This window comes from Silene latifolia, chromosome 9 (genome assembly GCF_048544455.1).
Source record: "Silene latifolia isolate original U9 population chromosome 9, ASM4854445v1, whole genome shotgun sequence".
Lineage (NCBI taxonomy): Eukaryota > Viridiplantae > Streptophyta > Magnoliopsida > Caryophyllales > Caryophyllaceae > Silene > Silene latifolia.
In genome coordinates this window covers 60167671-60190581 of record NC_133534.1, presented here as the reverse complement: position 1 = coordinate 60190581, position 22911 = coordinate 60167671, and the positions used below count along the sequence as shown (strand labels likewise).

At 36.7% G+C, this 22911-nt stretch overlaps 2 protein-coding genes across 4 annotated transcripts in view; one reads left to right on the top strand and one right to left on the bottom strand.

Moving 5' to 3' along the window:
• The window catches only part of LOC141599824 (glutamyl-tRNA(Gln) amidotransferase subunit A, chloroplastic/mitochondrial), a 27409-nt gene extending 14504 nt beyond the window's left edge, over nt 1-12905 (top strand). Inside the window, exons 10-11 of one of the 3 annotated variants that reach the window (XR_012523961.1) lie at nt 4935-5106; nt 12356-12905. Coding sequence is in view for 1 of the 3 variants with exons in the window: in XM_074419947.1 (XP_074276048.1) it covers nt 4935-5018 (84 nt within the window). In the remaining 2 variants the exon portion in view is untranslated. Of the gene's footprint in view, nt 1-4934; nt 5369-12355 lie in introns of those variants that run through there. The other 2 variants (XR_012523962.1, XM_074419947.1) reach the window with 2 other exon arrangements.
• LOC141601097 (uncharacterized) lies at nt 11716-22911 on the bottom strand. The gene is made up of 7 exons (XM_074421362.1): nt 22749-22911; nt 20688-21013; nt 19605-19791; nt 19352-19479; nt 18959-19071; nt 12349-12613; nt 11716-12259 (listed from the first exon to the last, which is right to left on the bottom strand). The coding sequence occupies exons 1-7, from the start codon at nt 22909-22911 to the stop codon at nt 12029-12031; spliced, it is 1413 nt and encodes a 470-aa protein (XP_074277463.1). The 3' UTR covers nt 11716-12028.

The window sequence follows — 22911 nt, the reverse complement described above, 5'->3', positions numbered from 1 at the left end:
AATCCTTTAGAACATGCTCCAATTTATCCCACGTTGCATCAATATCTTTCTCCTCGCAATCCGACCAAATATCGCTACTTCCAACCTTATCCAAAAACGCTTGTTGGTTTCCCCCTTGTAGCTTCCACCACTTGATCCGTGCCTCACCGATTATCTTTCTCTTCCTCAAGTCTCTCTTACCCCGAAAATCAAGAACCACTAGTCTATGTTGTGTTGCGGCACTTTCCCCGGGTATGACCTTGCAATCGGTGTACTCTTTCCTCCACACATTCCTTACCAAAAAGAAGTCAATTTGACTAGCATTACCTCCACTTCTATAAGTCACCAAATGAGAATGTCTTTTCTCGAACCAAGTGTTCATTATACCCAAGTCATATGCCAAATCAAAATCCAATATGTCACTTCCTGCTTCATTTCTCTCCCCGAACCCAAAACCCCCATGAATGTTCTCAAAGCCAACTCGACTAGTACCCACATGCCCATTAAGGTCACCACCAATGATCAATTTCTCTCCAATAGGGACTCGTTCTACAACCTCTTCCAAATCTTCCCAGAAGGCTCGTCGAAAAGAAGCATCCAAACCTACTTCAGGTGCGTAAGCACTTATAACCGTCACCACCTCATCCCCGACTACAAGCTTAATACTCATAATCCTATCACTCTCTCTCGATACTTCTACCACATCATCAATGTAATCTTTATCAATGACAATACCCACTCCATTACGACTTTTGTCTTTACCCGTGTACCAAAGCTTATAACCCCAAGGCGCTATCACCCTTGCTTTATCTCCGACCCACTTTGTCTCTTGTAGACACAATATATGCACTCTCCTCCTTTTCATAACCTCCCCTACCTCAAACTAATCTCCCACAAAGAGCCAACATTCCAAGTACCAAACCGTAACCTACTACCCTTCCTAAAGTCATGTCCTGATTTCTTTACCCGCTCTTGACCATGCTTCCTAGATCCAAACCTATTTGACACCACACCCATACTTCGAGGTGGCGCGCCGCTTTTGGGCGACGACCTAACAACCCTTGCATATTTTTCACTACACCCGGGTCTAGAAGATGTAGCGCACCCTTGCCTATTTGACACCACCCCCAGATGTAAAGATGGCGCGTCGCTTCCGGGCGACGACCTAGCAACCCTCACATACTTTTCACTACACCCGGGTCTAAGAAGTGCAGCGCGTCGCATCTGAGGAGACGCCCCAACGATGTTCAAATTCCAATTCATGTCCATAAAATATGACTAAGTTTTTATGCTGGCTGCCACAGACCTACCGCAACGCAAGGGTGGGGAGTATAATATTGATAAAAATATGAGTGGAGTTTGGTAATTGGAGAGAGGTATGAATAATTAGGATTAAATATTAATAAAAGATATGGGTGGGGTTTGGTTATTGGAGAGAGGTAGGAATAATTAGAATTAAATATTAATAAAGGATATGGTGGGGTTTGAATGTTTGATGAGTTGAGAGAGGTAGGAGTATAATATTAATAAAAACTTTCTCAAAAAGGAAAGGGAAAAAAAATCTGAATAATCCGTTTTAGGAAATAGGGAAGAAAAGAGTGGATGGGAGGGAGTATTATTTTATAATCTTATTTATTGAAAAATATATATATTTAGTTAGATTCAAAAAGCGAGAAAGTGAAAAGAATATGATGACAAAACGAGAACGAGTTCCTGTCGAACTCGAGCGAGCCGAGCCTGAGTTCGAGCTCAACATTCCAACTCGAGCCCGAGCCCGTATGAGATCGAGCTTAGATCGGCTCGTTTACAACCATAGGTAACTATGACTATGATTGTTAGTTGGATGCTTATAGGGACTCTTTGTAAATTAAGGTTCGTCTCAAAAAATATTAGAGACCGTATGCTAATATTGCATTTGAAGCTCAACAATAATATTAACGAAGCTTCGAAGACAATCATCACTAAAGTCGTCACGTGGTGTGAGAAATATTTTCAAACTGACCAAAATTTATAATCATTATTTTATACATTATTTTAAGAAAAAATTTAGCCAACATACCCAAAACAACACACCAGAGTGCAAAATTTGAAAAAGCACGAGCACCAAAGACTTATATGGAGTATTTTTTAGGCATATGAGGATAGTCACTGCTTCATTGCTGAAAATCAAGCTTATATCAAATCTTGTATGCACTTTGTACGGAACTTTCGAGAAAATTTTTATAGCCAAACTGATTAAAAAATCCAAACGGGTTTAACATATTATTGAATGGGAGTAAAAGAGGCAAGGTAGAAGAGAGTGAAAGACAGAAGGAGAGACAAGATAAAAGGACAAATTACATAAAAGTAAAGTGCAATACTTAACGGAATACTTATCAGATTAGCGAGTAAGTGGATTATACATCTGATGTAGTACATGTGATGGTATAGTTTTTGAGCATTAAGATAAAGTTTTTGAGTTTTAATTTAAAATTTTTGAGTTTGATTATAAAGTTTTTGAATTCATTTATTTAAACATTAATCTCAAAAAGTTACATTATAACTCAAAAAAATTACATATAAGCTCAGAAAAATTACATTATAAGCTCAGAAAAATTTGATTTTTGACATCATAAAGCTAAAATGTAACTTATAAACTCTGTATATAGAACTCAAACAAAATACACAAAAACTCAGAAAGTCATTAAGTGTGAGGTGGTACATCTGATGTACAATCCTTTTTCTCCAGATTAGCTATTCAAGTCCTTAGTGATAAACTTTTAAAGTTCGGGTCCTTGTTACAAAAAAATATGAAACTTTAGACCCCAGTTGTATGGTTAACTCCTTATTTATCTTTTGTCACTTACAAAGCTTAATAGCCATTGTTTGTGTTTGAGTGGTGGTGGTGGTTATGTTACTAATGTACTCCTTCCATTTTCATATTTTCATCCCAGTTTCCTTTTTGGGAATTCTCCTCTTCTTCCCACTTCTCATTCTTTCCTTTTTCTGATAACTTTTTGATACCTTTTTACCAAACTGTCCTTACAACTTTATTTAATTACCAAAAAAATACTATAACCCCTTTTTTCCATTACCCCTCTCCTCCCTCTACAATTTAGCTGCCCACCACCACCACCACTATCTCGCCACCGTCCCACCAGGCCACACGCATCCTTCCCACGACCACCGGATCTAGTAGTTTAACAAACATTCCTCCATCGACACCCTCTTCGACCAATCATTTCCTCTATCTTCGGCCACACGCATCCTTTCCCGCGTTGTGATGATTTCTTGTGATGGCTGTGGTTGGGCGATATTGTGTTTTGGTGGTGGTTTTGTGTGGTGATTGCGTAGTCCCGTTAATTTAGTGGTCGGTTGGCCATGCAGTGGTGTTTTATATGGTGGTCGTGGACTGGTGTGGTAGTTGTGGCTGGTGTGGTAGTTGTGGGGGCGGCATCTATATGATGGTCTTTGGGTTGTGGGGGGTATTTGTTTTTGGTCATAGGTTGGCTGGTGGTTGGTGTGGTGTTAATGAGGAAGGAGAGTTGTTCGTGGGGGTGGTTGGGTTGGTGAGGGCGGGGTGGGTTTGAGTTCGTGGTCTTTTTCTCGTCTTTTACATTAATGTTCATGATTCACTATATTGTGCATGTGGTTGAAAAAGAAATCAGGCCTCCAAAATAGTAGCCCATTTATGCTATAGTTTGTTATTCCTTCAAACAAAATGGAACGACTTCATGTGACTCTCTCTAATCTTAAGTGTATATAATAGCCACACATGACTTAACCATCTGTCGGACATCATCATTGCATAAATACGGGCAATCACGTGTTGGACAATATAATTGCATAAGTGTGCAACATGATACATCACATGAATTGATAACTTACTAGTATAAACCCCGTCCCCATGTAGTGTATGCAGGGTATATATAGAAGTGTACTTTTTATTGTAGTATTACACTATTACTTATAAATGTTAAGTTGACAATTCATTAACTTTGAACGTTTCTCATTCAGTATTTTGTTTTTGAGAAAAAAAATTGAAATCAGCAAAATAATTATGCCCAATTTCAGATGATAATGTGTATTCTAATGAAATATTTTTTTTACACAAACGTAATTATATTATGTTTTAAATTTTTTAGCAACATATTTTTTTTCTCTGTTTTCTTATCATAAATTTGAGGAATTTTTTGCATCATAAAAAGACTGTATACATATTGTGAGCTTTTGAAAGTTATAAATATTTCAATGTAGAAGAATATGCCAATTTGTAGCCCAACATACATATATGATATACTACAAAAATTAGGCCCCATTTCAGATGATAGTATTTTAGGCGGGAAAATTAAGAGATTTTTCTAATGTGTTAGTAGACAAGGGATAGCAAGAGAAGAAATATCCTTAACATTTTTTCAATATATTTGGTGTTATAGCGTATGCCTATGCAGGGTAGGACGTTGCTTTTGAAATTAAATTTACATTTCCGTCCAAACCTTCTAGGGGAGCCGATGTTGCAAATGTATTTGTTGCTTTCATCTGGAGCATAAGTTAAAATATATTTTCAGAAGTGACGAACAACTGCTTACTAGACATATATATGGCCATATGGGGGTTACCCTCTCTCCGACAAGCTGTTAGAGGAACTGTGATCCTTGTCCTCCTTTTTCCAGTTATACATTACCTTTATTAGCACGACATAATCAAAGAGTCAACTTGCAGACCGCGTATAGTCAGAAGTAAAAAAACATTATATTACGGAGGTAGGGTTTAAGTTCGTAACTCATATAAAAAGTACTTGGTGATGTTTTAGGATGTTTCATTGTTTCATTTTCTCTCTATTCGTACTTTTTTAAAAGTATTCTGGACAATCATCCTGTAGACTGATTCTTGTGTATTTACCTATTTGGTTCAAGGATTCATAATACCAGCACCTATGGAATATCTGATGTAATGTACAAGTTCATTTCGTGCAGGAAAAATTGCTCAGAATTGGCCATATTTTTGAGCAAACACTGGAAGGTCACAGTTTTGTTCCTTCGATAGTGAACGCTGTGTGATAACTCCATTGATCATCGGCGCTGTCATCCACATTCAAAGAAAGGATCTTATTGACTCACAGTCAACAGTTTGCTTATATCGAGAAAGGTATTGCATACATTGTCTACTAGAAGATATTTCAAAGTTAGGCGAGTCTTATATGAGACGGTCTCGTATGTTAGATCAACTGAAAATCATTTATGCATTACTCGGTAAATTACCAGTTTAACGGGTTAATTTCACATGTAAGATCGTCTCATATAAGTTTTTGTACTCAAGGTTAAGCTAATTGTTAATTGTTGAAATGGTGGATGTTCTCGGAAAAAGTATCAAGCAATGGCATGGGCTTAACTTAGGCCTGCTTTCTTCAGTGCCATCGTAATTACGAGAATGCATTCAGCATAACTGTTTAATTACCACTACTATATTTGTTAATGCCACTCAATTACAAGTCAATTACGGAGTATATAGGTATTTTACTATTCACTCTCTCATAAATAGAGTGGCAATAACAAAAATGGTAGTGGCGTTAACATTACCCCAAAGTAATTACTGTAATATTGTTTAATTACCATTATATCATAAAATAAATAGAATATAAAGTATTTATGTGTATTATCAATATTTCTTTTCTTATTAAAACATATCGTTGCAATTTTGCATGGGTTAAAACTAGTAATATTTTAATTTACATTTCAGCATTATGGTGTAATATACTTGAAGTTCCTGCAGATGAGTATTTTGATTGCTTTTAGTATTGAGAATTCAAGTCAGCAGTATACTGAGTGAGCCATTCTTGAATGGCTTCAACTTCTTTATTTCGCATTAAGATGAGCCATTCCGGATCATTTGTAAATGTTCTACGCATATCCAAACCATGTGCCCCTGTATTATTTTAAAAAAATATCCAATTGTTCAAACTTTAACAGTCTCCTTGACTAAAATTATAAGTTTTAACATCGACAAATTATTACAATTATGACGTTTCGTAGTTACCTTGGGGGGTAGATATGGCCAACAATGTGTCTGATAAGTCCTCCAAAACTCTTAACAAAAATCACAAGAAGATCGTTAATTATAAAATTTCAAGGTATACACACACGTTAAACAATCTAACTATGAATTTAAGAGATGATCAGTGAGTATGTGACAAGGGGAGAGGATTACCCTGATGAACTGTAAGGATCTCGTAGTCCGTTTGAAAATATTATGTTGCTACCAAATCTCTTAAGCACCAATTTTATATCCTATATTAACCAAATAGTATAATATCAGGAACATAGTTTTTAAGATAACCCAAATAACAAGACTAGTCCAAAAACATCTACGGCATATATATCATGCACTTTCATTTTATGCACTCAAATTGATCCCCTAAATGTAAAAAAGCAAGATAAATAAAAGCACTTATTGATGCACATCTATTTGTATCTATATTTTACTTGAATAAATTATTATTTTGAATCATGCATTTTTCTGTGTATTGTTGACAACTTTATATCTCATCAACTAATTTTTAGGTTGAAAAATTAGAGTACAATAATTGCGTTTTGAGAGAGAGAGAGAGAGTGAATGTGAGTTGTGTTTTTGTGGAGTGGAGAATTGCTCTATTTGTGTAGATGCATATCTCTTACTCGAGGTTGGAAGCTATGGAACGACTATTAAAATAGTACCCAGAAACGCTTTTGGAAGAGAGGAAGCATTGGGAGAGAGGAGAGTGAATGTGAGTTGTGTTTTTGTGGAGTGAGCAGCAACAAAAGCTAAAAACCGGTTCCACAAAATCACAGTAAAAAACGTGATTAGTGGAGCTAATTACCCTCTTTAATCGCAGCCACTAACAGTCATAATTGACTGATTGTTAGAGATTACAAACATAAACTGATTCACTGAATGTGGACAGTCCACAACACATACATTCCCAAAAAAGGTTAAAAGTGGGCCATGGCCCGCACCCAGGTGCTCTACCCAAATCCAAACCCTAGCCGGGCCGGGGCGGTGCGTGAGCGTGTGTGTTTAGACCCAAACCCACAGGGCGAACACTCTCAACAAAAGCCCCTTTGGTCCACTCAATTACCCAATCAAGTGGAAGGAGATATATAAACAAGAGTTGGCAAGTGTTGTCCACCGATATGGGACAAACACAATAGCAAACGTTGATCATTTTACGTTTTTCTAAGGCATTATTGCCAACAATCCCCCACTGATGGCGAAGAAAAGAATTAAGAGAATTTGTTGGTAAAGGAAGGATTGGATTCTTAGGTATCAATATCTTCTGATTTGAATTGACAGCTTAAGGAAATGAGGAAAGAACTTACTTACAGCGAGAGAATATCTTGTGATTTGAAATCGTTGCTAAGCTTTGGTCGATACCCCTCATAAGACATATCATACTTTCAGATTTTGATCGTTCCGCGAATTCAACGTGCAACACGCTCTTTTAGAGCCATGTGTTTACCTTGGTACTAATAGATGTGTTTACAAGACTTCTCATAGTCTTGTGATTATCACAACTACATAGGTGGCTCAAGTGCTTCCTAGTAGCATTTCTCACACGAGCCATTGAGGACAAAAGTCCAACCTGGTGTATAATTCATCAAGTGCGTCTCAAAAGCACCACCGTGAAGCCTATGAATCATACAATGCCAAATGAATAGAAACTTTAGACCTAGTCAAGTGTCACTCTTTAACTTGACTTAAGGTCTTAAGCCCATTTCCCTTCAACGTGTCAATGACTAGTCTCCTAGTCAACTCCTTAGTAAGGGGATTAGCAAGTTTGCTTCCAGACTTCACATAATCCAAAGCGATTACTCCATTTTCACGGAGTTGTTTAACTACAGCGTGCCTGATTCGAATATGTTGTTTCTTCGCATTATAGACACTATTCTTAGCAACACCGATAGATGCTTGTGAGTCACAATGCAAGGAGACCGGTGTCTACCGTCCTCCCCACACCGGTACATCTCCTAGTAGGTTTTTCAATCAACCAACCTCTTGTCCTGCGAATTGAAGAGGTATGAACTCCTATTCCATGGTAGAGTGTGCAATACTAGTCTATTTAGTAGACTTCCAGAATACAACACCTCCACCCATGGTGAAGACATAACCACTAGTAGAAAAAATCTCATTGTTACCTAAAACCCAATTCGCATCACAATATCCTTCTAACACAGCAAGAAATTTACTATAATGCAAACATAGATCAGTTGTTCCTTCCAGTGAGGTAGTTTTAGTTAAGCTAGATGGTCTTAGAAATGGTGGTCGAAAGAAGATTAATTCAAGAAGTGAGGGTGGTGATAATAAATGATAAAGGTTTGTCAAAATGGAGGGAAATACGGCCTATAACGAAATTAAAGAAATGGAAAAAAGCAGTAAGGTCGTGTAGAGGAGGAATGGGACAATATAAGGGTATAAGTGTGTATATAAATAGCGCAATGTTATGAGAGAGAAAACGTAAAAACATAAGGGTAGAGATCATCTTGGCATGTTCATAAATATAAGTTGGATTCCGAATTTATAATTATTCTGATGAGATTAAAATTATTTAAATTTTGGCATGTTATAATCTATTAACTACAAAATATCTTAGTATCAATAATAATGTTCTGAATGTTAGTTATTCGTACAATTTTGCAATGAGCAAAAGGGTATTGGTGCGAAATGTAGCAATAACAATGAGATAATAAGAACGAAATAACCGATTTGTAGCGACGAGGTATAAAAGCCTCTGCTTTTAAAACTATTTCGGCTCGCTTGGCAGTGATCAGCAAGTGCCGGTAGTTCCTCAAGGTTTGACAGTGCAGCACCCAGACTCAGCCACTCTAGGCTGGAAGCTTTGGAACGATTATTAAAACAATACCTAGAAACGCTTTTAGAAGAGAGGAAGCATTGAGAGAGAGGAGAGTGAATGTGAGTTGTGTTTTCTTGGAGTGGAGACAAAATAGAGCAACAATAGGAGCCAAAAAACGGTTCAACAAAAATCACGGTCAAAGACGTGATTAGTGGAGCGAACTAGCGTCCTTAATCGCAGCCACTAACAGTCAATGACTGACTGTTACAGATTACAAACATAAATTGATTCAAAGAACGTGGACAGTCCACAACACAGAGGCCCAAGAAAGGTTAAAAGTGGGCCAAGCCCCGCACCTCAAGTGCTCTACCCAAGCTCAAACCCGAGTCAGGCCGGGCAAGCGCACGCGCGTGTGTCTTTGCCCTTGGACCCCAAACCCACAGGCCCAATAATCTCCACGAAATCAGAAGAGAATGAAATAATCGATTCGATCCGATGAGGTTTAAAGGCCTCTGCCATGAAAACTATTTCGGCTCAACCGTGGTGGCGGTCAGCAAATGCAGGTAGTTTCCCAAGATTTGACACTGCAAAACCCATACTCGCCCACTCGAGGCTGGAAGATTTGGAGAGACCATTAAAACAGTACTCAGAAACGCTTTTAGAAGAGAGGGAGCATTTAGATACAGGAGAGTGAATGTGAAATGTGTTTTTCCGGAGTGGAGAGCTACTCTATTTCTAGCAAAAAAAGCAGCAACATGAGCTAAATAAAGGTTCGACAACATCATAGTCAAAGACGTGATTAGTGAAGCTAATTAGCCTCCTTAATTATAGCCACTAACAGTCATAATTGACTGACTGTTACAAATCACAAACATAAAATGATTCAATGAACGTGGACAGTTCATAACATACATAGGCCCAAAAAAACAAGGTCAAAAGTGGGCCAAGGCCCGCACCGCAAGTGCTCTACCCAAACCTAAACCTAAGTCGGGCCGGCACGCTCCCGCGTGTGTTTGGACCCAAACCCACATGCCCAACACTCTCAACGAAATAAGAAGAGAACGAAATAACCGATTTGGAGCAATAAGGTATAAAGGCCTCTTCCTTGAAAACTATTTCGGCTCGGCCGTTGTGGCACTCAACAAGTGTCAGTAGTTCCTTAAGGTTTGACACTGCAACACCCAGACTCGCCACTCCGCCACTCCACTCGAAGCTGAAAGTTTTGGAACGGCTATTAAAATAGTACCCAAACGCTTTTAGAAGAGAGGAAGCATTGAGAGAGAGGAAAGTGAATGTGAGTTGTGTTTTAATGGAGTGAAGAACTGCTTTGTTTATTAAAAATAGAACAACAAAAGGAGCCAAAAAACGGATCCACAAAATCACAGTCAAAGACGTGATTAGTAGAGCTTATTAGCCTTCTTAATCGTAGCCACTAATAGTCATGATTGACTGACTGTTATAGATTACAACCATAAAATGATACACTGAACGTGGACAAACCCCGACACACAGGCCCAAAAAAATATTAAAAGTGGGCTAAGGTCCGCACCGCAGGTGTTCTATCCAAACCCAAACTCGAGCCGAGCCAAGCTGTCGCACGCGTGTGTGTTCGGACCTAAATCCACATGCTTATCACTCTCAACAAAAGCCCCTTTGGTCCACGCAATTAGCCAATCTATTGGAAGGAGATATATAAACAAGAGTTGGTAAGTGTTGTCCACCAATGTGAGACAAACACAATACCAAAAGTTGATCATTTTGCCTTTTCTAAGGCATCATTGCCAACAAAGAGTTTATTCCAAATCGAAATAAAAGTTGTGTTTTGAATTTCGCTCTTTTAATTGGTTATTGACACATCAAAAACCTCGTTGTTACGTTTATAAATATATAATGATAATATAAAGACTGAATACTCGCATTTTCCCATACTATTTTTCAGAAGGATAATAATTTTGAGATAAATTTTATAAGTAGATAAAAGGGACACTAAATAAGTGTTGATTTTTGTAGTAAACTTTTTGCTCCTTGCAATAGGACTTTCTCATATTAGCTCTTTCATTTCCCCACTCATTTATCCTCCTTTGCTGTACTGTGCTGAGCAAAAGCCTTAATCTATTGCATGGCGAAGAAAAAAAAAAATTTAAACTAAATATAAGGCTTTCACGGTTCGACCCCATTTCCCTTAACCACCCACCAACCGTCCTGAGGCCAACGACTGCTACGCCTGACCAACCACCTATACAGCCCCCTTCCCTCCACCACATCTATTGTACCATCGTCCACCACACAAACCGTTGCCCCACCAAGAACCACCACACATGCATTGTACTACCCACCACCACCATCACCGTGCTGCACAATATCCGCCGCACCTCCCACGATACGCTGGATGTCAGGTCGTCCCTCCACCCATCGATCGTCTACCAGGCCTTTATAAGGGGCACCTTATCCACCAACCCACTACCATACCAGACTTTAATTACACAAATTAACCCCTAAAACCAACAATAATAGATTTTTTTTTTATCAAAACGAAATATAGATGAAAATATAAATTTGTTCAATAATTTACATTTAAGAAGTAAGGATTATAATTGAAGAAATTTGACTTACTTAAAAGGGTTGTTGAAATTCGGAGAATTGTGGTTTGGTAAGTTTTTGAGCCAAGGTATCAAAAGGAAATTATTGTGCAAAAAGAATAGTTTGGGGGTAAAAGAACGTATTGTGAAAATAAACTACATAAAATTAAAATGGATAAATTATTATTTTGGAGTAGTCTACTGTTTGGCAAGTACCACAGATACATGTCAGAGCATCTCTAATGGTTGATCAAAATGACTTGCTTGCAAATTCTAAAAGTTTCAAGCTAGTTGCTCAACCATTGGAGAGCTCCACATGGACTAACATAGTTTGAGCAACTAGGTCCATGATGCTAGTAGCTCAAATCGACCCACAAAGAGATATGTGCCAATTAAATAAATGTATATAAGTCTATTAAAACAACAACCCTTATAGCTTAACCATTGGAGGAATTTGTTGTTTAAAAGTGTGATAGCTAAAAAATGTGATGCGGAAAGTTAAGCTAGTAGGGTTGTTGCTTACCATTTGGGATGCTCTAAGTGTAAACTATAACACAACGGACCTCAAGCACTACCATTAGGCCGATACATCATTAGTACTCCCTAATGCCTATGTTGTGAAAACACGAACTATTTTGGAATGACTACGGAATAATTAAGAAAGTCAAAAATTTAAGTGTAAATGTAGAAAAGAAAAAAGAAGGATATAAGAAAGTAAACATACTTGACCACCATAATAAGTTTGGAGCCAATTAGGTGGTGGGAGTACCCCATACGCTGCTTGACATCTTTGCATTTTGGCCTTGGGATCATATGGTGGGATCATTGGAAACATAGTCTCTGTATCATTCATCTTTACACTAGCCACCCCAAAAGAAATCATTTCGCTACACACCTATATATATATATATAATGCTAAAATCAATCTTTGAAGTTTTTGATTTTTTAAGTAATAACTAAGTAAGTAATACTATGAGTATATACCTGCCAGGGCCAACCAAAAGTTGTATCAGTAGGAGTATCAACCGCAGGAACTTGAGATGCTTCAGAACCAGAAAAACAAGTAATGTTGCCAAAAAGGGAAAGTAGGCCTGCATACACTTTGTCAATGGCATCTGCTGTTTTTGGTGCACCATCTATACCTTTGCATATGCTTTCTACTGGATTGTACGGTGGAAAATCATATTGAGCTGCACGTATGTATGTTGAGAACAAGAAATCGTACATAATGTTTTCCGTGCTTAGAGGGCTGTCAATGTTTAACAACAAAAATAAATGTTAACGAGCGGTGAAGGTAAGATTTCAAGTTACGGGGTGCGAAAACATAGATAAAAGCTTTTGGGAGGATGGCAATCAATGGAGTAATTTATGTAAAAAAAAAAAAAAACAAGAATTGGGCTTATTATTATTTCCGTCTAACACATACTTCGTATATCTTAGAATTGGTAGATATGATGGGTAATAAAATACACAAATAGATTATATATCCAGTTGTATATAAGCATTGTACAATCAAAGTACAAGTATTTGAGTTTCTTATTTTTTCTGAGCTAATCCAAAGTTCATATTTTTAATGTGTAAATGGATGAGCATAGATACTTTCTAATAAAGCTCATATTCTTTAAAATAAAACTCGGATACTTTATTACAAAACTCAGTTCAACACCGTACAACTGGTATAACTGGTAGTATAGTCCATGAATTGTAGTAAATGAGTCTAATCTTTCATATTTAAATCTTTAATAACATTTAATATTTCACATGCACAAATTTATCTCCGATCTTTTTATGATAAAGAAATTCTTTTGTTTTTGTTTAAAAATTTTTACGATATAAAGGAATTGACTTTATAGGATAAGAGCCTAAGAGGTCACTTCTAAAAGTTATGTTATTAGTAAAATATATAAATAATCACTAATTTTTCGGTAAAAAGAAAACTTTAATTAATATACTCATTTCACGACTTCTTAAGATTCTAGTTTTTATTTCTCAAGTCAAACTACAATGATAATAAACATGAAAAATGAATAAATCAATTTAAAATCTATAAATAATACACTAAAAAGTAGACTTAACAAACAAGTCAATCTGGTCTTGACAATTCGGGTTCGAGTTTTAAAGAATTCGGTCCGGTCCGGTCGGGCCATTTTAGAGTAGGTTTTTCAAGTTATTTGAGATAACGATCACTTTGCGATGATAGATATTCGGGTCGAGTTGAATTAGGGCAGATTCAAGCCCTAAATTCGGGTTATTCGGAGCTGGTTAGTATTGTCAGGTTTACTAAAAAGTAAAACTCTGTATATACCGTGCATATATTGTATGAGCTAGATTTATCTATACTAATGTATATATGAAGAGAGCGATAGACCGTGTTGTTTTGTTAGTTATGTTAACGATATTTCGTAAATTATATGTTTTAGATATTTATTGTATATTATTCTTTTTATCGTCTAGTTATTATCTTTGTATTATTTATGATATTCCGTATATTGTATTTCCTTAGTTGTAGCGATACTTGGCTAGCTACTCAAGTTATAGGGTTTTCTTATTCTTGTATAAATGTAATGCTCTTGTGATTAATGAAAGCATCCAATTCATAATCAAAACTTTACATGGTATCAGAGCCTTTGAATCCTAATTACGGTCTTTACCTTCCTCTTTTGTCCAAACTTCCTTGTTTTCCTTACTACTCTCCAATGGCCAACTCAGGCGTCTCCTCCCCACATCCTCATGAACCCAATACCTCTTTTATCCTTATCAATTTTTCGACTTGCACACAATTCACCCCCAAACTTACCAATCCCGAAAAATGCAGGTTGGTGAAATCCTTTACGACTTTGATCTGCTCAAGTTTGTCAATGGTTCTCACCCCATCCCTGTTGAAATAATAACCGATGTTGATGCTAAGGTTGTTACTAAGCCCGCTCACTCTACCTGAAAACGTCAGGATAGCCTCATTCGGGGGGCTCTCCTCGGCACCCTTCACAACTCTCTTACCCCTCTTGTTCTCAAGGCCACTATATCTCGCGATGTATGGACTATTATTGAGAAGACATATGCTAACTCTTCTAGGGGTCACCTTCTTCAGATTAAAAACCGTCTTGATAACATCCGCAAGAATGATCAATCTGTGAACGACTATATGAAGCTAATAAAACGTGTGTTACTGAACTTGCTCTCCTAGGAATCGATGGATGTTGAAGATGTTGTGGAAAAGGTCCTCCGTGGCCTTGACTACAAGCTTTATCAACCCGTTATTGAAGTTGTGCGTACTCGGGACACCCCTATCTCTTTTATGGCACTCCATGAGAAGGTTATTAACCACGAGATCAACCTTGCCCGTACTTCTCCCTCGCCTGCCTCGCTTTCCCTCCCTGCCACTGTCCACGTCGCTTCCTATCGCCCTTCCTACAACCGTGCCCCTCCCTACCTCCAAATCACCACCCTTCCTTCCCACACCCAATACATCCTCTTCCATCCCCATTAAGGGAACATGGAACCTGCCAATGGTGTCGCTACCAAGGACACTACCTCTCCAACTGTGAGGATTTCAAAAATAAATTCCCACACATCACCTTCCTTAAACCTCCTCCTCGTCCTCGTACCTCCTTTCCCCAAGCATACACTGCTACCGCTTCTCCTTCCACCACCCATTCTGCTTATGTTCTCGACAGTGGGGCAACGCACAACATCACTAATAGACCTGTCAAAACTCGACCAGACCCAAAAACCCGACCCACCCGACCCGTTTTTTAGGGTTACAGACCCGGTTTTTTCGACCCGCGACCCGTTTGACCCGAACCCGAAATGACCCGTTATATTAGGGTCGAGATCCGACCCGAACGGGTCGATTCGTTGGGTCAAAGGTAAATCAAGAATTTTATTAAAATATTAATATTTATATATTATATTTGAAAAAAATAGTTAAAAAAATATTTTTTGTATTACTTAAAATTACAAAAACAATTAAAAAGTTAATTTTATATAACTTTTATAATATTTAATAATAAAACAATTATTAAAAAAACTTTATTTTAATAATTATGTCAATATAATTAATGTAAACGTTGAATATAATTAAAATATTAATTTTAAATATGATTTACATTTTAAAAAAATATTTTTTTAATTAAAAAAATCGTTTAAAAAAGACGTTAAAAATTATTTCTTGACCCGTATTCTGACCCTAACCCGACCCGTGACCCGTATAACCCGACCCGTATTTGACCCGACCCGTATTCTAACCCGACCCGGGACCCGACCCGCCCGACCCGTTTGACAGGTCTAATCACTAATAACCTCTCTTTTCCCCATTATCGCTCTCTTTAATCACCCTCCGAATTATAACAAATTGCGTTGCTTTGGGTGTCTTTGTTACCCTTGGTTGCACCCTTACTCGTTTCATTAACTCGACACTCCCTCCACTAAGTGCATCTTTCTTGGCTACTCTGCCACTTAAAGTGCAAATCACTGCTTCGACCCTGCCTTAGAGAAAATTTATACATCACGGCATGTCAAATACTTTGAAATGCAGTTTCCGTCTTACAAGGACTCGTCCTCTGCCCTTTCCTCACCCTCTCATTGGTGGAATTTTTCTCTTCCCATTCTTTCTGAATCCCCTCCACCAACTAATGACGCTCCCCCTGAACCTACTGACCCTACCTCACCCATCTCCCCCGCCACGACACCTACCTCCCTTATCTCGCCCCCTCCTCCTCCGCCTCCACCTCGTCCATCTTATCAATCTCGTCCACTTATCCCTCGTACTGTCATTACCCGTCTTGCCAATGACATTGTGAAACCAAATCCTAAATATGCCCTCTCCCTCACTCTAATTATAACCCGTCCTTGCCCACTACTACAAAACAGGCCCTCCTTGACACCCGATGGCGCGCATCAATGCAAGATGAATTTGATGCCCTCACTCGTAATAAAACATGGTCTCTTGTTCCTCGTTCGGATTCTCAGAATGTTGTTGGTTGCAAATGAGTTTATCGCAACAAATACTTACTCGATAACACCATTGACAAATTTAAAGTTAGACTCGTCAAAAGATTTCATCAACGTGCAGGTATCGACTTCTCTGAAACCTTTAGCCCCGTGGTTAAACCTACTACTACCCGTGCCCTACTTTCTCTTACAGTGACTAATTGCTGGCATTTTCGTCAACTCGATGTGAATAATGCTTTTCTTCAAGGTCGTCTTCATGAGTTTATCTATATGGAATAACCACCTGGTTTCATTGATGCTTCTCGCTCCTCCCATGTTTTTCAACTTTCTAAATCTATTTACGGTCCAAAACAGGCGTAAGGCGCCTCATATACTGAACTTAAAAATTACTTACTTTCTTATGGTTTTAAAGGGTCCTTAGCTGATCCGTCTCTTTTTGTTTTAAATAATTCCTCTCCAATTTATTTATTAGTGTATGTCGAAGATATTGTCGTTTTGGGTCCGTGTCTCAAGTCAGTAACTCGATTTATTTCGCATATTGCTGCTCGTTTTTCACTAAAGGATTTAGGTCTTCTTTCGTACTTCCTTGGTGTTGAAGTCTGTCCCACCTTCTCTGGTTTATTTTTATCACAAATGAAATATATTTATGATCTTCTTGATTATCACAAGATGCTCGCATCAAAGCCCTGTTCTACTCCCCTTGCGTCTGATTCCTCTCTTCGAAAGGATAATGAAGATGCCCCTACAGAAAATCCAACGGATTATCGTGTTGTGGTTAGTGGCTTACAATATTTATCACTAACTCGTTCCGATATTTCCTTTGCTGTTAACAAATTGGCACAATATATGCAACTTCCCCGTCTTCCTCATTGGCTTGCTTTGAAGCATGTACTTCGCTACTGAAAAGGCACGATCTCTTATGGTCTCATGTTGTATCGCTCTAGTCCTTCTCTTCTTCATGCGTTTTGTGACGCTGATTTGGTGGGTGATAAAGATGATTACATATCTACCACTGGGTACCCTGTTTACATTGGTCGAAATCCCCTCTCTTGGTCTTCCAAAAATCAACGGGCTCTCTTCCGTGCCTCTAAGAAGCTTAGTTTCGGGATGTGGCTGACACCGCTGCTGAGCTTTCGTGGGTTCAGTCCTTGCTTCTTGAACTTGGTATGGCTCATCCTCTACTCCAGTCAGTTTTTGTGATAATCTTTCCGCCACTCATTACTCCGCTAATCTGGTATTTCATTCACGAATGAAACACCTTGCCTTGGCGTTTCATTTTGTGCGTGAACGGGTTCAACAAGGAACTTTTCGAGTTCAACATATTTCCGGGGATGGGCAACTCGCTGATGCTCTTACGAAGTCCCTCTCTAGTGCTCGGTTCTATTTGTTGATTTCCAAGATTGGTCTAGTCCAAGGAAATTCCATTTTGCGGGAGCGTGTTAAAGATATTTCGTAAATTATATATTTTAGATATTTATTGTATATTATTCTTTTTATCGTCTAGTTATTATCTTTGTATTATTTCTGATATTCCGTATATTGTATTTCTTTAGTTGCAGCAATACTTGGCTTACTACTCAAGCTCTAGGGTTTTCTTATTCTTGTATAAACTAGTATTGGTGCCCGGCTTCGCCCGGGCTACCTTTACTCACCATCAAGTTTTTTTTTCATTAAATAAAATTCTTAAAGTTGCATAACCCACAAATTTATCATTAATATATTTTTCTATGGCATATCCTAAAATTACGATTAAATAAATTTTGAGACAAATTCACTACTCCCGTTATTAATATTTTACTCTTATTAATGAAACAATAGTAATAACATTTCACTACTTGCCCGTAATCATTGTTACTTTCACTACTCCCGCCGTAGTTATTGTTACTGTCACTACTGCCGCGTTAATATTGATAATTTCACTACTCCGGCCGTAATAATTGTTACTTTTACTATTGCCGCAATAATATTGATTATTTCACTACTCCCGTTGTTTCTACCACTTTCACTAATCTCGCTGATAATATTGTTACTTTTACCATTCAAATGAGTGATTACTATCATATAACTATATCCAATGTTACTACAATTCATTTCTTTACTGACGAAATTACTTTTACTACTTAGACATGCAATTTTAAGAGGATTATATATTTATATAAATATATTATATATATGCATTAAATCAAATCGAAAGAATCGTGCAATATTATATATTATGGAATCTAACTTGAATTATTTATAACTTACTTATATTATATTTTTGTACTTATTTTAAGGAAATTGACCATCTTAATCAATTATTTTATTTTAAGGAAATTGACCATATTTAAGAAAATTACCAAGCTTCTATATAATTTAATTTTAACCCAAATTATATAATATTTGCATTGGGATCCCTTAATCGGGTACATCACACGGTGCTAGTGATTTAAAACTATATAGTATAATTAATTTGTATAACTTCCTTTAATTACATTGAAGTCCCTTGGTTTCTGGAATTAATATATAGTATTGATTGATTGATGTAATGCTCTTGTGATTAATGAAAGCATCCAATTTATAATCAAAACTTTACAAGTTATGCACAACTTTTCAAGTGACTAGTTATAATTGTACGAAACTGATGAGAAACATTTGACTACACCTGCAAGTGTTGATTTTCTTGTTAATGATCGAAAGTCCATCACTTTGTGACACTAAATTAATAATTTGTGTCCATGATTCCCTTATAGTTTTGTAGCAATTCTCACTTGTATCCTGCATCAAGCAACATTGCAAATACCGTCATAAAAGTGCATCTTAAAGTTCGCCTGTGATGGAATAGTAGGATTATACTTTTAGTTATAGGTTCAATTTTTGCCTATCATGCATTCAAATTAAAGTATTCTACTGATTAGTTACGGTAAAAACTTATATAAACGCCTTGTTGAGCTTAATGTTTGCTCCGAATAACTACGTTTTATGCTTGATTGTTTGGTTCTGTTGTTATAAGCTGAAAAATATATATGTAATAAAACAAAAAACATTGTGTCCTTACTTTGTAATCTTTGGTGACAACTTGAAGGTAAGCATCATTGGATACGACGTGTTTAAGAATAGGAGCAGAAGAAGCGAGAGCTCCCAAAGCGATATGGGGATATTTCAGCCGAAACCAAGTTGCTAGCACTGTATAAATGCATCACATACAATTTGACAATAGTAAATGGATGATATAAATTGCAACAATATATAAATAAGTGTGAAACAAAACAATGATATACTATGATGGAATAGTAAATTAACTAACTTACTTCCCCCATAAGATACTCCAAATACAATAATGGGAGAATGCGTTGCTGAATATCGTTTCTTCAAATCTAAAATTATTTCTGCAAAATCTGCTAAAGCTTGTGCGGAATTAAAATAACCTCGAACCTTTCGATTTTTAATGCTTTCTTCCATAGAACCAAGTGGATTTGATTTGCCATAGAAACGATGCTGCACGGAAAATAAATTCAATATAAATTAGAGACTTTAAATTGTATGTACAAACTATAATTCACCACCAAAGGTAATACCGACCTTATATAATTACGAGTAATTATTATAGCCTCCGTTATTATCATTTATTTATAGTTACTTTTAACACATAAATAGACTAATAAAGGAGGTCAATCATGTTGGTTGGGTAGGTTTTCGCTTGAGTTAGACTTGGTTTGATAAACTAGCTGAAAAGGTAGCTAAACTCTGAAAATGTACCTGAAAATTGAAAAGCTAACTGAAACCTGAAAATGTAGCTACAAGCTAACTGATAATTAGGAGTTGATAAGCTAGCTAATTACATAAAAAATTGTTTGACAAATTAACTGAAAAGGTAGCTTGTTATAGTAAAATGACGTAAAAAAAAAATAGCAATTATTTAATATTATATATTTAAGGGGTAAAAGAGGAATATTCATTAGTATCAGCTACCTGTTAGAGGTATTCTTGGGCCGGGTTCGGGCCTGGCCGAGCTGTTCTGGTCAAAATTAAATTACCACAAAGTACGTACAAATAGTGATTTAACTTGTTCGGATCTATAGATAATTAGGGTTAATTTTTGGTTTCTTTTATATTGGTGATGTAGATAAATTAACTTTGGGTATGTTCTAGCATACAACAAACGAATTTGATTTCTGAATATAGATCTACCGTGGAGAACAACATAGCAAGGAAAGAGGAGAGACTCTTTCAATTTACATTCATTAATGGTCAATTATGATTAGTTTAGAAAATAGTTATAAAAAAATGGTTAATTTGGTAAATAGTTTAGTCATAATAATGATTAATTTGGTAAAAGGCCCTAAAAATTATGCTAGTTTTATATGCATGTCCTTGAGTTAAAAAAAACAAACCTCTATGTACACGGTTAGGGCTTTGAATTTGGGCGCATTTTCCTCTAAGAACCCAAGATTAGACCCACCTACCTCGAGGTCTAACGCTTGCTCATCGCCAAGATAGACGAAAATGGGTGAATTACCACCACCCCAGTTAGTACTTTTCACGTAATATCTTTGACTAAAAGTTTGGTAACTTTCGGGAGAGTACGTAAAATGATCAATAGTTTGGTTGTAGAAAAATGTTTTCAAACCCTTTAACAAAGATGACGTTGATGTAGCGGTTTCCGGCACATCATACCCAAATACTTGTGTCTGAAATAAGGGAATTGCGAGTGATGATGCTAAAGAAGTTGGTATCCAAGTAATTAAAAGGATGAGGAAAACAATTTGAGAGTTCATTTGCATGCAGCAAACTAATTGAGTTTAGTCTCATTTGGAGTTTTTGGAACATATATAGTCAGTCGTAAGTAAACATATATGATTAAGAGCTTAGTATTTGAATAATTCCTCGAGTTGGACCATTTCAATCAGTAACATTGATTAGATACCAATATGGAGTTTTTTAAGAGTTGGATTATCATACAAACAGAAAGACAGTGATTAAAATTATAAGTCGTCCATGATTGTTTCCTTGTAATGGTGAATATTGGACCAAATCAAGTATTTCATTTGGTGCCATTATTTGTTTGTCTTTTTATTTTAGTAATGTTTTTGATGGGCAATTGAATCTTCCACACTCAATTTGGTCTACTCATCATCTAATGATTAGCTCCCTCCTCTTTCCTTGGTTTTTGTACCAAAACCAAAGACAAACAAATGACTATGACGTTAGAGTAATTGATTAGGGTTGAACTTTTCAAAAATAAAGCCACTTGAACAATATTGTTACACGGAAACTTTGATCAAAACTATTAAACAATTTCTCACTTTAGACGGACACTATCCGTCTAAAGTTATATACGGGTTAAATATCACACCACTTTTATAATAAGATAAACAACAAGTGAGATGTCATTATTTTGTATGTAATTGGTGACATAACTGATCCGTTTACATTTTAGACGGATATACCCGTTTATAGTGAGACTGATTGCAACTAACTCTAAAGAGTTGAACTGGTGGCTTTAATGGTACGGATTATATTACATCAGGAGCGTCTTAAACCAAGTAGAGGCCCAGTGCGACACGGAAAAATGAGGCCCAAAAATGAATGCACAAGTATATTATACTTCGAGATTTGTATTGAATTTCATTAATAAAAACTTATAATATGGTGATCAAAAGCGGAGATCCGGTTCCCACGTTCGTGGTTGCCCGTGGCCTTAGACACCCCTGTATTACATTAGGCCTAGTTCAAGATGATTAATGTAATAAACAATGACAAACTGCATATAGCTAGTCGACATCTAAGAAATTACATTTACCGTTACTTGCTAAGAACTTGGTCAGCAAGTATAATCCTCACTTTGTCTCTGTCTTTGTCTATACTTGTGGACAATCACAAGTTAATGTTAGCACCCCGAAAAATATGTAATCTCGTGGGGTATAAGTAATCAGGGGCGGCCAATAGAATTTCGAGGCCCTGTTCCAAATGTTATATAAAGGCCCCTGTCATAATCGTCTCATACTTTTCAAGTTATATGCAAATGTAATTTTTTCTGTATTATATGAAGACCCTTGTCATAATCATCTCATAATTTCCAAGTTTTACAAATGCGTACATATTATTTGATGCCTTTAATATTTGACGACAGCGTAATTTTAAATTACTCCTATCAAATATTAAGTATTCTAAATTTATAAAGCGAAATTTATTAGGTGTCTTGAACTAGTAAAACCCATAAACAGTATACTACGCATTATAATGCATTTAGAATATATAAACAAATTATATTATTCCTCTGTTAGTTCATTTAGCTCGGCTATTATCATTTTTTTTGAAATAATATGTTTCATGAAAAATAAATATACGGAAATTATCACGATAAAATCAATAACTCAGCTATAATGTTAAACGAAGTTAAAATAGTTGCTGCCAAAAAAAAAATAAAAAAAAATGAGGACACGTTGACTTACTCAAAATTGTTTCACCATTAGCTACAGAAACAACCAATGGGCAAGTGTTCTTAAGCTTGCATCCTAGTTTTGTAGCAGTATTGACATCTAAAAAATTGTGGGTGCTGCCTGAGTCAATTAAAATGTGTATAGGATTTTCCCTCACGTTGCCAGTTTCCCTCAT